We start from the raw sequence: 16,048 nt of genomic DNA, 5'->3' as shown, positions 1-16,048 counted from the left end.
GCTCTCATTTATTTCGAAGCACCAAAGACATCTCGCTTTTACTATAGAACAACTTCCTGCCCTTGTCCTTGTTCTGTCATGCGTAACTATTTTTTTACTGTCCATCATCTAATTGTTTTATTGTTTATAATATTTAATTATAGATTTTTTTTTTAAAAAAATATATATATATATTGATTGTATTTTACCGTTAGATTTTTCTTTTTTAATGAAAAAATAAGTAACAATAAATACTAGGGTCACTCAGATGAACCAATAAATGAATTTTACTCGATTATAAAATACATGCAAATATAATTTAAGGAGACCTTTTTAATTATTTTTTCCTTCTTTTCTAGGTAAAAGTCTTCAAATACTTAGCTAACTGTATTCTGTATATATCCTTTAGGAGCATTGACAACTTGCTTTTGCCTCAGTTTTTTTATCAGACTCAGGATAATGAGAGAAAATTCTGAACATAATGAATGAGAGAGAACTCCTTTAAGCTAATCCTGTTATGTAGATCTTGAGTCAATTTGAAGTTAAAGAATTAATGAGATCATTAATCAATTGTTTTTTTTTTTTTGGCTCTTTTTATCAATTACATAATTAGAAGGCTTAAAAGCCACGTATTTCATATTACCGTCATAATTATATTGAATTATTGGTTGAGTAGTTGAGAATTAAGCCTATTCTCTATAATTTTGAAAGTAATGTGAAATATTTCGATTTTAATAGCGGTGTGAAAAAAAGTAACCTAATTCTTTTGACTTGTTATAAAAAGATTTTATAATATTATTTCGCACTTTTTTTTTTTTAAAATGAGGATGCCCTTCCTTTGCAAATAACGTCTAGCTTATATGTACAAGTTTACAAATTTTCTAAAAGAATTTGAATCCTTGCTCGTTTTGGTAGCTGAGGAGTTCTCATCGTTGGGTTAATAGTTAGGTTGATTCATTATCTTATATGAAAGTAAACCATGGGTCTTGTTGTTCAACTAATATGGAATTTTTTTTTTTTCATTTGAAATTTGAATGGATATTTTAACTAAATTCTAAATATATCTAAATGAAATATCCTTTTTTTATTTTTAATATTGTAAGGTTGTATTAACCACTTACACCAAGAGTTAATGTTTTTACTTTTTCACATTTGAATGAAATATCTAAAACAATATTCTTTTTAACATATTTATCATTATGAATAATGTTGGCGCGCAATGGTGACTTTAAGTATAGACGAACTGGGCAGTCGCCTAGGGCCCCATATGCTAGGAAAATTCTATTGTAGCCACCTAATCCTTATATGTTAGAATACTCTTTTTTATTTTCTTAATATACTCAAATTAATTTTTTAACTTATAATAAGAAAACCTATTTTTTAGGTTTTCTTTAATTAATAATTATCTTACAATTACAGTTTTTTACACAAACTTTATGTTTGATAACTTTAATGTTAAAGAGCTATCATTAATAACTATTAATACATTATTAGTTTTTTTCCAAGAAAAATATTAAAAAATTATTCACCTGTTAAAAAAAACTTAATTATTTAACATTATAAAATTTCTTGGGCTCTTCTCTATAAAAAATATATTCCATTTATTTGTTTACTTTTGAAGTAAAAAAAAATCTTAAAATAATAGTCTCGTGGAATTTAAAAAAAAATCTTCTTGATTACTTTTCTTTTTTGAAATTTCGTATTATCTTATTATTGATTGTTAATATTTAATATATAGTTAAAATTTGATTAAATTTTGAGTTTTTTTTTTTAATATTTCTTTAAGTGTTGAAGTTACTAAATGTGAGGAGATCTCAAAAAGAAATTTCGCCAAAGGCCCCGAATACTCTAGAGTTGGTCTTGTTGGCAAGAAAAGATAAAAGATAAAATATTTTGATTTATCACATATTATTACATAAATAAATATTAAATCTTAGCTGTGTGGTATGTGTGTGTGTGTGTGTATAAAATCATCCTCTAATGAGGGTATCCTCACTTTAATACTAGTAAACTAAAACATATAAACTTTAATACACTAACAGGCAAAAAACACAATTTTCAACGCATTGAATTGTGTATTTTTTTATATATATTTTAATGACATCCTCATTTTGTTAAAGTGAAAATGTCACTAACAGAGCAAAAAAAAAAAGATTTTAATATAATAATAAAAAAAATTTTCAATGTATTGAAATATGTGTTTTTTGTATTTTAGTAATATTTTTATTTAACTAAAGTGAAAATGTTCTATATATTTGGACTTAGATAATGCCAGACTCTTCTTCTCAAAAAGTGAAGAGAGAATTTTTTTTTTAAAAAAAAAAAACTTGTAAAGATGACATACATGACTAACTAATGTGGTATAATCTAAAAAAAAACCATGCAGTTAGAAATGACACTAGGGCGGGGTGGGGATGGGAAGACCTACTTCATTCCCCACTCATTAAAAATTTCACTCCATTTCACTCCATTCTTTAATAAATTTAGTGGGGGTGAGCACGGAGAATCCCTAGGTGGAGATGATTTTCTCATTCCTATCCATTTTTCATTTACTTATTTTACATTAGATAGAGATACATAATTTCAGTAAATTAAAAATTACAGATTTAAATAAAATCACTATCATATTATAAAATATTTAAATTATGAAAAAAAAAGCCTCCCAAAGTTAGAAACATCTTAAAATGATATCAGAACTATAAAATGTTAGAAGAGAGCAGTATCTTAAGAGAGAAAAGAGAATATAATAATATTTTAGGGTTGAATAAAAATCATATTGTAGGGTTTTTTTTTTAGTTATAGCCTATTTGTATAATTATATTTATATTAGGTAAAAATAAAAAAGAAAATTCATTAACCAATATTATAATTGATAAAATAAAAATTAAAACAAATATTTATATAAAATGAGAATTGGAGTACCCACCCCATTAAGAATTTAGAGATTATTTTTTTCTTATTACTTAAAAATTATTTAAAATCCACCCTATTTGTGCGGTGTGGCACTAGACCCATGGAGAATATTAGCATCCATTCCCTGTATGTATGCAGTAGTTAGTTATTGAGACTTTTGGCATTTCTAATCCATACAGATATAGTGAATTTCTACCCCCCAAACTTTTTACTATAAGTAGCAGAGTATTCCTTTGAGATTTATTTAACTGATACAATCTACATAGGATGATGGCATTGGCTATGCAGCCAGGGGACTCCAAAACCAAAATGTAATCTCAAAGAGTGTGCGGTGCGGGAACGATTAACGAACGAGTGTCCTTTTAAAAAAGAAGTAAATTGACGTTATCGCGCGCACCGATCGAGCACAACAAATGCAAGTGTACGTTAAATGTGTTCCACGTTTTATCTTGTATGAAACATAAAGTGTGGTGCCGACACTTTGCAGCACCAACTTCGTAGTGCCCATTTATATTTGACAACTACTGTTCTTCTGTTCTTACCCGACTTGTGCATTATCATCAAAAATTGAACGACAAGGTTAAGGTTTGCAACCCGTGGCTTTCATCATTCGGGACCACAAACAGGGTGCTACCGTCTCTGTGTACTCTTTCTACTCTCCCTCATAAATTAAACTAACATTTTTATTTTCCTAATTTATGGGTCAGTAGTACCAAAAATTAATCTTGATCTTCGCTTATGGTAACCAATGGGCCTTTGGTTCAGTGGGAGAATCATTGCACTTACAATAATGAGTGCAATGGTTCGAGCCTCCATAAAAATATTTATGGGGCTATAATTCTTGCTCAATTATCAAATAATTGAGTGGAGCCAGTCTATTCCTCACGAAATGTGAGTGGAGTGGACAACCCTCGAATATTTAAGAGGGTTTGAAGAATTTGGGCAGCGCTTCAGAGGAATACATGCCACGAAAAATGTCCCAATTGTAGAATCTATTTGTAAATATTAATTATAATACCTACAGTCCTATACAACAATATTAAAAAAAAAAAATCTTCGCTTATGGTTGATAACTTTAAATATTCGTCCTTACGAGTTACGGGGAATTGGGCTTATTATAAATCATAAGTACTACCTAAGGCGTCAATCAATACCCAAATGAATTCAAGTGGTCCTTTAGGCCTTTCAGCGTCGGGGATGTGGTCCGGTGAGTTGCTAAATGAGTTGCTAATCTGCTTTGCGTGCTATTTCTGTTTATGGACCAAAACAATGTAACACGTGAACTGAAAGTTGTAACGACATTCGGGTTTATCGACACCCCGTGTTAGGCTCATGGTCCAATATCATTGCTTACACATAAAAAAACATTGAGTAGGCAATGCCCACATTTCAAACATTCTACTAGCTAGCATATGTAAAATGTCAGTTCCTTCGTAACTTTGATGGCCTTCAAACGATTGCCAACCTTGACCGTAATTGACATAATATCTCATTTGTATCCTAAATTTGTAAATATATTGTCGTCAGTACTGCGTGACATTTGTTGGACATATACTAGATATCACTTCCCAAATTAATAAGAATAATGCTAGATAATCCAAACATTCGAGTCTCAACTGGTATGACATTTATTCATTAAGATGATATATAGCATTAAGATTCAAGTTGAGACTCAAACGTTAGGTCCCCTAACGTTATGAAATTAATAAATACCTCACTCTTTTAAGTAAAATGAGAAATTGTTGATTATAACTTATAAAATAAGCACATCAGATGTATGATATTAAAATAATCAAGACTCCATATACTTAATGATCGACCGCATACCCCTTCTTCCCCCGGAAATTCCAAACCCAGAAATCACAGGTTACAAATAAGGTACACACGTTACTTTCATGGACCATGAAAAAACTGTCCATCAAATTACATCCCCCGGCATCCTATTGCGAGCTTCTGACAAGTCAGTGTGTAGCAATGTAGGCGAAAAAATAGCTATCAAAAGAGGATTCTTCCTAAGGCAGCAAATGAAATCATCTCTGCTCACCCTTCCATCACCATCGCTGTCAAATAACCTGAATAAACTGTCGATCTACAAGCGGACAGTATGACACAAATTAGGTTTGACTAAAAAACATTTAGGTATATACCTGAACCAATACTGACACAGATAATTTCTGAGAGTTATTAGCGACGGAAAAAAAAAAAGGATGAACAATTACAATATCTTTTACCTCGTACTTGTTCAAATCTGGGATAGCAGGTCTAATGGTTACTTCCAACTGTTCGAAAAGCAATCGGAAACCATTAATGTGAGACTTAGAACTCAAGGAAGTCAAACAATCCCAAATATTGAAGCATAAAAATATAAAGAGCGCAACATACTTGATTCTCTGAAATAAAACCATTTCCATCAGGGTCACATTCAGCAAAGGCTAGCTCACAGGCTTGCCAAAATAATGGCAGCTTCATGACATGAGCTGATGCATATAAGAACTGAAAGCAACAAGTAAAACAATCATATGAAGATGGGAAGAAATTTTGCTAAAATTTGGTATCCATAGTTCAATAAAACTTGGTCTTGATCATGGCTAAAATTCCTTTGGAGAACATAAAGTTGGGTGCAAATGTCAATGAAAATGCTTGGGAGGGTAAGAAGGGGAGATTACCTGCTTAAACGTGATTGACCCATTCTTATCTACATCAATGAACCCAAATATCTGCAATTCAAAACAATGACCATGAAATTTGCGGATGTGAGAGAGTGTCCAGTAATTCCACATATAAAAATCATATGAAGTGCACTAACTTAATTTTTTTCATCCCATTATCATGCACAGCTCACTTCAAATATCTGTTAGTCCAGGATCATATCAAGTTCACTAACTTAATCTTTTTAGACTCATTCATGCATAACTCGCTTTAAATATCTGTTATTCCAGGGCTCTAAAAGACAAGGATATTGATTTCAGCCTTTGTGGACATTGAAGGTACAGAAAAAGAAGTTGGAATTGCATGAGACATACCTCATCAGAAAGAGGACAAGTCTTGAGCCTCAGAACACTCAAGAAGTCAAGAAGTTTAACACAGCCACTGCCAATAGTATTAGATAATGAGGATGTTAAAATGTTGCATTGGCAACAATGAAAAAGGCATAAGATAACCACTTGGTTACTAGTTAATACACCTTAAGCATCAGATATCTTAAAACTATTCTTTCAAGGGTCCAGCCATGTTGGAACTGCTCTACGGTACAGCACTAATGATGACCCTACGATAAATATTAAATTTACACTTACTGCTATAATCTAACGGTCATCATCAGTGCTCTACAGTGGAGTTGCTCCACCATAGCCACTGCCTTCTTTCAAACACATCCCCGAAATAATTACATAGATTGTAGTGCAGAATAAAGACAACATTTGACATCTTACAGACTAGAAAGAATTTGCATATTTGTTCTCTAACAAAGATTGCAAAGCAGAAGTTAATAAAGCATATAATCAGTTTAGTATAACCACAATTTATGGCATTTTAACGAGGAATCAAGTGAAGGAAATCAACAAGTACAAACAATAGACAGATCTGAAAAGATTTATGTTCTCCTTTCAAAAGAATTACACATATTCCAAGGACAAGTCGTGGACAAAGAGTTGGTGATGGTTGTGCATAACCCAAAGCAAACATGTGGAATTGTGAAAATGATCTTACCATCAGCTTGCATTTGGGGTATACACAATCTTGCTTAACAGCCAAAAGAAAAATATGATTTACAATTAAAACAAATAACTTTTCAACAGTGCCTTTATTTTAGAAGTCAGAATACCATTTTAATTTTCTGATGATAATATATATCAACCTTCAACAATACCTAGGGTCGGGGTTCATAGACAGAAACTTTTCCAGAAAGTTGACGGCTTCCAAGCTGCTTATATGAAATATCTGAAAAATGAAAAAATACTCGCTCATTGTTTCGGCAAAAGAACGAAAGTATTTAAGTTGCCAGCTTCACATATCTACCAACATATAGATATAAAAGCCTCATATGATGTGAAATTTATGTAAGTACTCTATCATAGTGAGAACTAAAAGGACTGGCATCTATGCAGTGCCTCATAACAATTGTTGGATTGCCCTTCGAACAAAAACTAAAAAGTTATATACATGTATTAAAAGAACCTTTCACCAAAGGCAAAGGTTCACTAATTCCTTTCATAGAGTTGGCATACAATAAAACATTCCAGTATAAGGCATTTCAGTGTAAGGACTCACAGATCCAACCCTAGCCATTTCAACCATATAGCTTGAGGCGTTTTCCTGCATAAATTATGACAAATAAAAATAAGTGCAAAATTACTATGACTTTGAGGTAGATAAACAACAAATCGAATTCTGTAGCCTATAACCACAACAAACACGAGAAAGTCTCTATATTTGCAAACCAAACATATATACATAAAGAAATGCATACTTCCTTTAGCTCAGATGCTTTCATGAGAAGCATTAAGTCTCCATAGGCATGAGATGTTTGTACAGCATTGAGAGCAGATGCCATAGCATGGCTGGTCTGTATACATGCAAATATGAAACATTTAATCATTTATCATAAAACGACATACAAGGCAAGGAATACGAAGGGAACTCATAATATACAGACATGCAAGTAACTGTTGGTCGGAATATATATTTTCTGAATAAATAAATATGTCACAGATCCTTACTGATTTTCACCCCCAGATGCCCTAAAATGAAATCACTATCAACTGATAGTGTAATGTGCATATTATTTTCCAATCACAAAGCCTCAACTTGAACTTGAAACAAACATTTCACAAGTTCAAAAAAAGAAAAAAGGGAAAAAAAAATCAATAGCAAGCAGAAATTTACCCTCTCAGCAAAACGGAGAGCATTTTCTTTTTGGTTATCGCTTGGAAAAACAACAGGAAGGTACTCTACCTGTTCATAAAAATGATATTAATTATTTTTAAAGTTTAAATCTACATAAAAATTAAGTATTCAGGAAAGAGAGCATACCTCCATGAAATTGTGAAACTGTGTGAACATTCTAAACATGAGCTTTCCCAAAGAAACATCCCCCCTGAGCAAGATGGCATGCCAAAAAATAAGGCCCAACATACGGTGAAAAAAGGAATCAAAGAAAGAAGGAACATCATACCAAGATTGGTCAAAGTGCACATGGGGATAGCGAACAATGACAGGTTGAATGGGGTAAGCAGGGATGAATGCACCGAGTTGGAAGGAAATGAGAAATTTTCCATTAGTCGTTGTTCCCTCAGGAAATAATAGAACACGAGGAAATCTATCGCAAGAAGCCTTTCTCTGTATTCACATCCTTGAAAGCACATTTCTGTATCAAATAGCTAATACATTCATAATAATTAATTGAATTTAGTTTCATAGAGCTGTCATACATTTATATGCAAATCCTATGCAATTGTGCCATATTCAACATTAAGGACCTAAAATAGAGATAAATAATACCATTTAAGCAAGGAAAAAAACTCATCAAGTTGGCATTTCTGAATCAATTGATGGCAGAACAGTAATCGTGGAATACAGACTCAGCTATTGGTGCATATTCAAGACTGGAAGTCCTAAAATGTCACATCAGATGTAGATAGTGGCAGACCTAGAGTCCTAGACATGTATATGCTAGCAAAAAACAAAAAACTGTCATTCAAGAAAGGACTAAAGAGCGTTCATTATGTATGATGGAATTAATTTAGAGAAGAGATCAAGGGCATGAGATATTTCGAGAATATGGCAACAAGGAACAAATAGGAAAGGAAAACAGTATCAGACTATATTCTCTAAATTGCTTGAACCAGCAAAAGAATGAGAATACTCAAGACCACTAAAATCAAACTAAAGTTAGCAGAAACTATAGAAACTTTCTACCTTTATTTCACTAACAGCATTCTTCCTTGATGATTGTGAGAACCTATCTACATATATCACCTGAGAATTTAAAACAAAAGGAAAGTGAAAGGGGGAAAGGGAGATTGACAACAAATATTAGGACTGTGAGTTAAAACTAAAGTAGATGTCTTAAAACTTATATTAACTACGAGTTACCTGCATTGCTCTGATGATAGTTCCGACAAACGGAATGGAATCATGGGACTCTGATGCAACAATCGTGGGGAATAATTCGTAGAAAAAGAAAATAGGTTCGATATATGATATGTGATTAGATACAACTATAGGAGCAATCTGTCTTGGAGCAGGTTTTCCTTTCCGTCTTATCCAATGATAGCTGCAAGGCAAAACCGCCAAATAACAAACACTTAGAAAACCCATCAAAATTTTAGAATCCAACCCAAATTGAATTATCCACTTCCCTGTCTATCACAATTCTCTCAGTATCCAAACATGCCATATAGAAAATTTGACCATAACACAAAATTAGGTAAATGCACAAAGCAAATAAAGCTTAGTGAGGCCATAATCCTCTGGTGAACCATTATGCTTATACTTCCACTCTTAATGGAATTCATAAAACCTACATAAAGGAAAGGACAATTCATCATCATCCAAAATGTGATTTTTATCTGATGTTTTTAGTTTCTTGTTTATCAATTACAATTTAAATTGACCATTACCGTAAGAAGAATAACACACACACACACACACACACACACACAAAGAGAGAGAGAGAGAGAGAGAGAAGAAGAAGAAGAAGAAGAAATGAAAATTACCCAAAAGAGAACAAAATACAGCGGGAACAAACCCTAGTGACCCACATAAGGCGACTCCGCCATACTGGCATCGGATTCTGCTTATCCTTCCATCCCTCCAAAGCCAGCTTGGTTGCTAAGTACCCCACCAACAAACAAAACCCAAACAAAACGAGCCTAATCAAAACAATTGGAAAGCACACCACAATCTTGACAAACTCATAAACCCCAACGACATGCGGGGTGTCGTTTAGAAAAGGATTAGCCGTGTTTGGCCCCGGTACAGACAACCCGTCAGAGCCAATAAACCAATAGGGGTTGCCAGGATTATTATGGTAGCGGGTATCGTGATTGTTCAGTTGATCTTGAGTTGCTGGGTCGGAAACGGTGTCGTTGCCGTCAGCTTCGATGGAGATGATTACGGGGGAATGATCGGAGCGAGGAGATTGGAGGAGAGGTGAAGAGAGATCATGATCATGGTCACGATGATGGTCCGCCATTGTTGTTTGTTGGGTGGGGGGTGGAGAAGCTGGAGCCTTGAATTTCAATGTGACAGACAGAGAAAACAAACACGGAGAGAGAGGATGAGTGCTGTCGTCCTGTAAATGTAAAACTTTACTTGGTCGGCTATTATTTGTTTTCCTGTCCTACAAATATGGATAATTTTATAATATTCTTCCAACGTGTTTGACGCATGTGCCTCAATGGAAACTTTTATTTATTTATTTATTGCTTGGATAATAATGCGCGTCCTCAAACTTTTATTTTTTGGAATAGTTGTTTCATTCGTGACAAATAGGTACTTGGAACAGTTACACAATGACTAAGTAGGTTTCTATCATTTATTTTTTTTTATCATGATAATAATAATAATTATTATTATTATTAACAATATAACCTCTATAAATCACTATTCGATGAATTAATTATCTCATTTATATCATTTATTATTATTCTAACTTGGGATAATAGGCTAAATTATTAAGATAGTACTTTTTATGAAAAATCACTATGTAATTCTGTAATCCCATTTATATCATAAATTATAATTAAATATGATATTTTATTATATAAAATATTACTCTATTGTTACTTAATTTCTTCTTAAAATTTAAATCTAACTAGATCCTATCTCTAATTTTTCTTATGCATCTAAAAGTATGGGTTGAATTCTCAAATTGGAATAAAAAAATTTTGAAGTATTTTTTTTATATTTCGAGTGCTTGATCCGCTGATTCAGTTATCTGTGCATAGCAAGATCTAAAACTATCATATTATCCAGTTAACTTTGTACAATGAACTTATTTTTTTGGTCATTTTTATGTATATTTAACAGATAAATTTATATTCAATTGATTAGATTAATAAAATATAATGAATTTTTAGCATATTAAATATATGTTTATTGAATTACAAATACACTATAAATTAATAAATATTGAATCTATCAATTGCTTAATAATTCTTTAAAATAAAAGATTATAGTGGATAGTACAGAATGTTTCAGTCATTTAATAGAAATCTTATTTAATATAAGTAGACGAACGATACTGGTATCTGAAAAATTATAGAAAACTAGGGAGGCAAATGTTATTACCAATCAATTATTTATTTATTTATTTATTTTGGGTGTTGGATAGTGGGCAAATAGTTAATTTTTAATGCGGGAAAAGAGGCAAGAGTCATTTTATGTGGACGAGACTATCAGAGAGGTAAAAAAATCTTGTATCGGCGAGAGACTTGGCGTGGCAAGTCGTGGGACTGCGGTACCGTACCGGGACAACGTGCTGTGTTGGAGCTGCCAGCCAGCCTGCCAGAGCCCCACGAACTCTTTTCCGGTTTCTTTTTTAAATTTTTAATGAGCGAATGCCGAATGGGTTTATTTAATTTACGCACGTAATTGGTGAAAAAGGAGGGGACTTGAACACAGCAGACGTGAAAGCTTCGTTCATCCTGGGCTTTTAGTTCATTATATTTGTCGCAATCTGTTTGAATTTGGTTGCACGCTCATGTTCATTCATATTCAGATCGCACGAAAATAGACATCAAGCATGTCAAATCAGTCGGATCCACTCTTATGTTGGGATTTTTTGGCTGTTGGACCAAATCATCGTTTGTAGTAGTCCCATGGCAAAGCCGTACTGGGTGGGCGAATTCAGTTTTGGTTCGGGTTATTAGGATTTTGGTTTGAGTTATAATTCGGATTCAAACTATAAACCTGAACCGACCTCCATCCAAAAATGAATCAAGTAATTAACTACGTATCAAACAAATTTCTTGTAATCTCATTCACAAATTCACTAATTAACATAAAGAGTTCTATATTAACAATTAAAAAAATTAACTAACATTTAACAAAAGAAAATTTAAAAAATTAACTGATAATTAAAAATAAATAAATTATTAACAATTAACTAATGGGAGATTAGAAAAAGAAGAAGAAATATTTGGTAGCGGAGGACGAGAAGAAGAAGAAGATGTTTGGCAGCAGTGGAAGGAAAGAAGAAGAAGAAGAAAAAGACAAGAAGATGATATCGGCAGCGGCGGAAAAAAAGGAAAAGAAAGGGGTGGTTTGGTTGGGGGGAAGAAAGTGGATGAGTCAGAGGCGACATAAGTGCAGAAAAGTGTGTCCGGACGTTGTGATGCGTTAGGGTTAAAAAATGAGTTTTTAATTTTTTTAATATTTATTTGGTATAACTTATTTATTAGTTATAAATATTTATTTAATTTTTAAATTTTAAATAAACTATTTAACTTTTATAAGTAAAAACTTAAATTTTAGACTTTTAAAAATTAAAATTAAAATTTTTTAAATATTAAAATATTTAAAATATCATCTATTTATTTTTAATTTAATTTTATTCTTTTCATTATATAACTTTAAAAAAACTTATCTATTAAAATAATTTCATAAATTTTTACTGAAAACTCTTATTAACAACCAAATAATTAATTTTTTTTAGTAAAAATTTTATTTATAAAAATTCTACTAATAAAAACTCTATTTAAATAAACTCTATTTAAAAAATTATACCAAACAGAACCTTAGTTAACTCGATCGGGTTGACTATTCAGTTCGGATTAAACACAAACCAAAATACAATCCGGTTCTGAATTTTAAATTCAAACGAATTTTAAATTTCAACTCAGACCGATTCGAACTCGAAATATAAGTTCTATTCGATTCAAACCGATCCGGACGCCCACCCCTACCACAAGAGGTGACTAAGAGTTAATACAATTCCAATTTCTCCATAATAACCTAAGCTAGGCCAGGGCTCAGGGCACCCCAATGCACAAGCACAACCAAAGTCAAGCGTCCATCTTCGGTATCTCCACTGAAATATGAAAAATCTAAACATGCTCACGCTCCGCTGGGACCTGATCCACGCACTGACAGATACAGTCAGTGCAATTACATGCATAATAATTTATAAATATTCTATGCCCAAAAGAAAGAAAAAAAAGTTCTGAGCATCCCATCTTGAGGATCTCTCTGTACAGTAAATAGCCCGATAAGTTCATCTCATCAAATACATTAACCTATTAAGTATCTCGAACTAATTTTTCTTCCTTATGACGGAGAAGAAATAAATCTGTGTGGCTGAAGATCAGGCTGTATATAAAGGCCTTAGCAAATTAGATAACATGCTACTCATCATCCCCAGAGCAAAAGTCCTGTTGGCTGCTGCTGTCACCCATAACTTCCTCCTCTACACCACAAGCCGAATCATTCTCTGGATCATCAAATAATTCTCGATGAGTGAAGAATTGTCCATCATCCCCTGGGTGCTTGTAGTCTTTTCCCCTCCAAACCACAATCTGTTCCTTCTCAAATGTCACAAGGATGCAAGGAACGAGATCCTGAACCAAGACTACAAGTAGTTAGAAATTGACATAAAAAGTTGAGAGGGTGCTCTAACAAATCAGCATTACCAAATTCCATACTCTGCAACTATTTTAAAAAAGGGGGAGCGAGAATGATCTATCCTCACCAGATTTGTCAAGCAGAATTTAACCTATTAGAAATTGACATAATACTGTTTCAAGCAGAATTGTCAACAACGAACACAACAAGAAGTAGAAATTGCAATAATTACACAAGAGAACGACTAACAAGGAAATCCTCCAAAGGGTTCAAGGGTTGGTTCCCCCCCCCCCCCCCGCCTCCCCCCAAAAAAAAAAGGAAGAGGAAAAAATAAGGAAACAACTTTAGCAGAGAATGTAAACAGAAATTCAAGTTTACCCGAAGTTTGCAGCCTATTTTCTTGTAATCACTTCTCTCAAGACCCTGGCAATCAATTCGTACCAACTCACTGACTAGAAAAGCATCTCTCACCATGGGTACAAGGCTGCCATAATAACCATTTTTGGCTGCAGTTGCAACTTGCAAATTAGTGCACAAAATCAAAATAAAAATAAAAATAATAGAAGTAGTAGTAATTACTTAATTAAATGAGGGATTCTCAAAAAGAGAACAGGAAAGATAGACATACCAAGCTTTGTTAAAACAGGAACAGCCAGTCCTCTCTTTCTCATTTCCTTGGTCTCCTCGATGCTTAGACCTTCAATTGTAGTTTTGATCAGCTTGGGATATACTGGCTCATGAGGTCTCCACAGCATCAATGGGATCACAGGCCTTTTCTTAGGGTTATAGTTCCTGCCCCTGTAAAGCACAAGTGTACCTCCGTGTCTAAAAATTATTTTTCCAAATGTTTTATCCTGCAACAATGTAGAAATTGTATGAAACATTTTTCCAGTCAAAATAGCATATAGAACAAATATACTGGCGTGGATAAAGCAAAACATGGTGCAGAACACACACACACACACACATTCTCTTTCCATTTAAAATGCCTAGAACTAAAGAAGGGATGTTTCAACATTAGAAAGAAACCAGGTACCTCAAGCTGGAAGCACACATTTTTCATGTCAACGGTGGGGACTCCTAGGCATTTAATCCTCACTGCCTCAGCATGTTTCCAATGATTATGAATATCATTCAGCATGTTATGCGTTAAACCATCTCTCCCTACACAACAACAAAGCACAACTAAGACCGTGGATATAATAACTGAAAAAGAGAGAATCTGCATGTTCTGTCCATTATAACCAACTCTAAAATGAGAAGTCTACCCAATTCTTAAAGTCTGGGCAAAAAGATACAATTTTGACCACTTGGCAAGGATAAATAACTGCAAAAAGTCCCACTAGCTCTTATAAAGATGAAGCATATGCAGTTCATAAGCAACAGCCAAATAAGAAACTTATCTGAGAGAACTATTAAGTACTTTCTACAGCATCAAAGTTGTTTCAAAGCACTTCTATTAATACTTATCATAAGCCTCCACATCAAAAAGCAAGGAAATTGGATCTTACTTTCCTACATCCATTTCAGAAAAACCAATAACAAATTGTTAATTTTAACCTTTATCATCCACTTAGAGTTCAAGACATTAACATTTTAATCCAGTAAACGAATCATCAAATACCCAATGAATAAAATTAGCCTTCAAACTCAGCTGAGAGAGAGAGAGAGAAGAAAATGAATACCCAAATTGATTTGCCTCTTGGTCCGATTTCGGTGGCACTTCTCCACCAAAGCCTTCCTCTCAGCATTAGTTAAAGGCTCTCCCTGAATCCTTTCCCTCACAAGTATCCTCTTCTCTTCCAAATTCGGATCCTCCGCTCCCTCCTCCGCCGACTTCACCTTCGGGTCCGCAGCCGGAGCACAAACTCCGGTCCACTCGCGTTCCAGCCGGCCCGGCCCGAACGGAGAGTACTTGGGTTCCCGAAGCCCAATGGGCCTTACATTCTGGTTGGTCTCCGTGTAACTATATCGAAAATCGAACGGCAAATCGGTGTATTTCTTCTTCGGCGCATCAAGAGATGACGGTGGACGGTACTGGGGTTTCGACTTTTTCTTGAAATTTTTGTTAGGATTGAGGGTAGGGTTAGGGTTTTCGGGTTTTGGGGAGAGGGACGGCGGGGGTTTGAAGGAGTAGTGGTCGTAGAGTTTTGACGAATTGTTGGTGGTATTGGCAGCGGTGGCGGAGAGGCAGCACGTCAGGAGCGTGAATGGCTGTGACCGTAGAGATGGTTTTTGGCGGGAGAAGCGGTTGAAGATCATTGAGTTCGGGGTTTAAGCTTCTGAAGGAGAAAGAGTTGGAGAAAAGATGGGGGTTTTGTAAATTAGTTGTGATGGGGGTGGCATTTCAGTATTTAGCTCTTTACATATACGGAATCTCATTTTTGCCCTTTTGTTTCACAACCCAGCGTGCGCCCATGACCCATTATTAAGTGTTGTATTGTATCGGATTCGGACCACTCATTACTGAATTTTTACTCAATTTTTTTAAAGATTCATTTACATAGTATTATTATTATTCATAATAATCAACGCTTCTCCTGAGATTTCTTCAATTGATATGATGATGATGAGAGGAAAAGCCAACACGGGG

General features: G+C 33.9%; 2 protein-coding genes across 3 annotated transcripts; both read right to left on the bottom strand.

Annotated features, from left to right (window-relative positions):
- Positions 1–4,594: 4,594 nt before the first annotated feature.
- LOC127901339 (lysophospholipid acyltransferase LPEAT2) lies at positions 4,595–10,226 on the bottom strand. The gene is made up of 14 exons (XM_052438444.1): positions 9,609–10,226; positions 8,986–9,166; positions 8,809–8,868; positions 8,066–8,229; positions 7,924–7,987; positions 7,777–7,845; positions 7,361–7,456; positions 7,162–7,206; positions 6,761–6,831; positions 5,916–5,982; positions 5,559–5,609; positions 5,275–5,385; positions 5,124–5,171; positions 4,595–4,981 (listed from the first exon to the last, which is right to left on the bottom strand). The coding sequence occupies exons 1-14, from the start codon at positions 10,085–10,087 to the stop codon at positions 4,811–4,813; spliced, it is 1,677 nt and encodes a 558-aa protein (XP_052294404.1). The 5' UTR covers positions 10,088–10,226; the 3' UTR covers positions 4,595–4,810.
- A 2,456-nt stretch (positions 10,227–12,682) lies between these two features.
- Positions 12,683–15,808, bottom strand: LOC127898607 (CRS2-associated factor 1, mitochondrial-like). Of its 2 annotated transcripts, none has more exons than XM_015534269.3 (5): positions 15,141–15,808; positions 14,492–14,619; positions 14,084–14,309; positions 13,834–13,961; positions 12,683–13,462 (listed from the first exon to the last, which is right to left on the bottom strand). In XM_015534269.3, the coding sequence occupies exons 1-5, from the start codon at positions 15,715–15,717 to the stop codon at positions 13,427–13,429; spliced, it is 1,095 nt and encodes a 364-aa protein (XP_015389755.2). In that variant the 5' UTR covers positions 15,718–15,808; the 3' UTR covers positions 12,683–13,426. The 2 variants fall into 2 exon arrangements, with proteins under 2 accessions (XP_015389755.2, XP_052294739.1); XM_052438779.1 differs by having other exon boundaries at positions 12,683–13,451; positions 15,141–15,802.
- Positions 15,809–16,048: the final 240 nt, after the last annotated feature.

This window comes from Citrus sinensis, chromosome 3, assembly GCF_022201045.2.
Source record: "Citrus sinensis cultivar Valencia sweet orange chromosome 3, DVS_A1.0, whole genome shotgun sequence".
NCBI lineage: Eukaryota > Viridiplantae > Streptophyta > Magnoliopsida > Sapindales > Rutaceae > Citrus > Citrus sinensis.
Note: the sequence above shows the minus strand (reverse complement) of the source record. Positions and strands in the feature narration are given on the sequence as shown.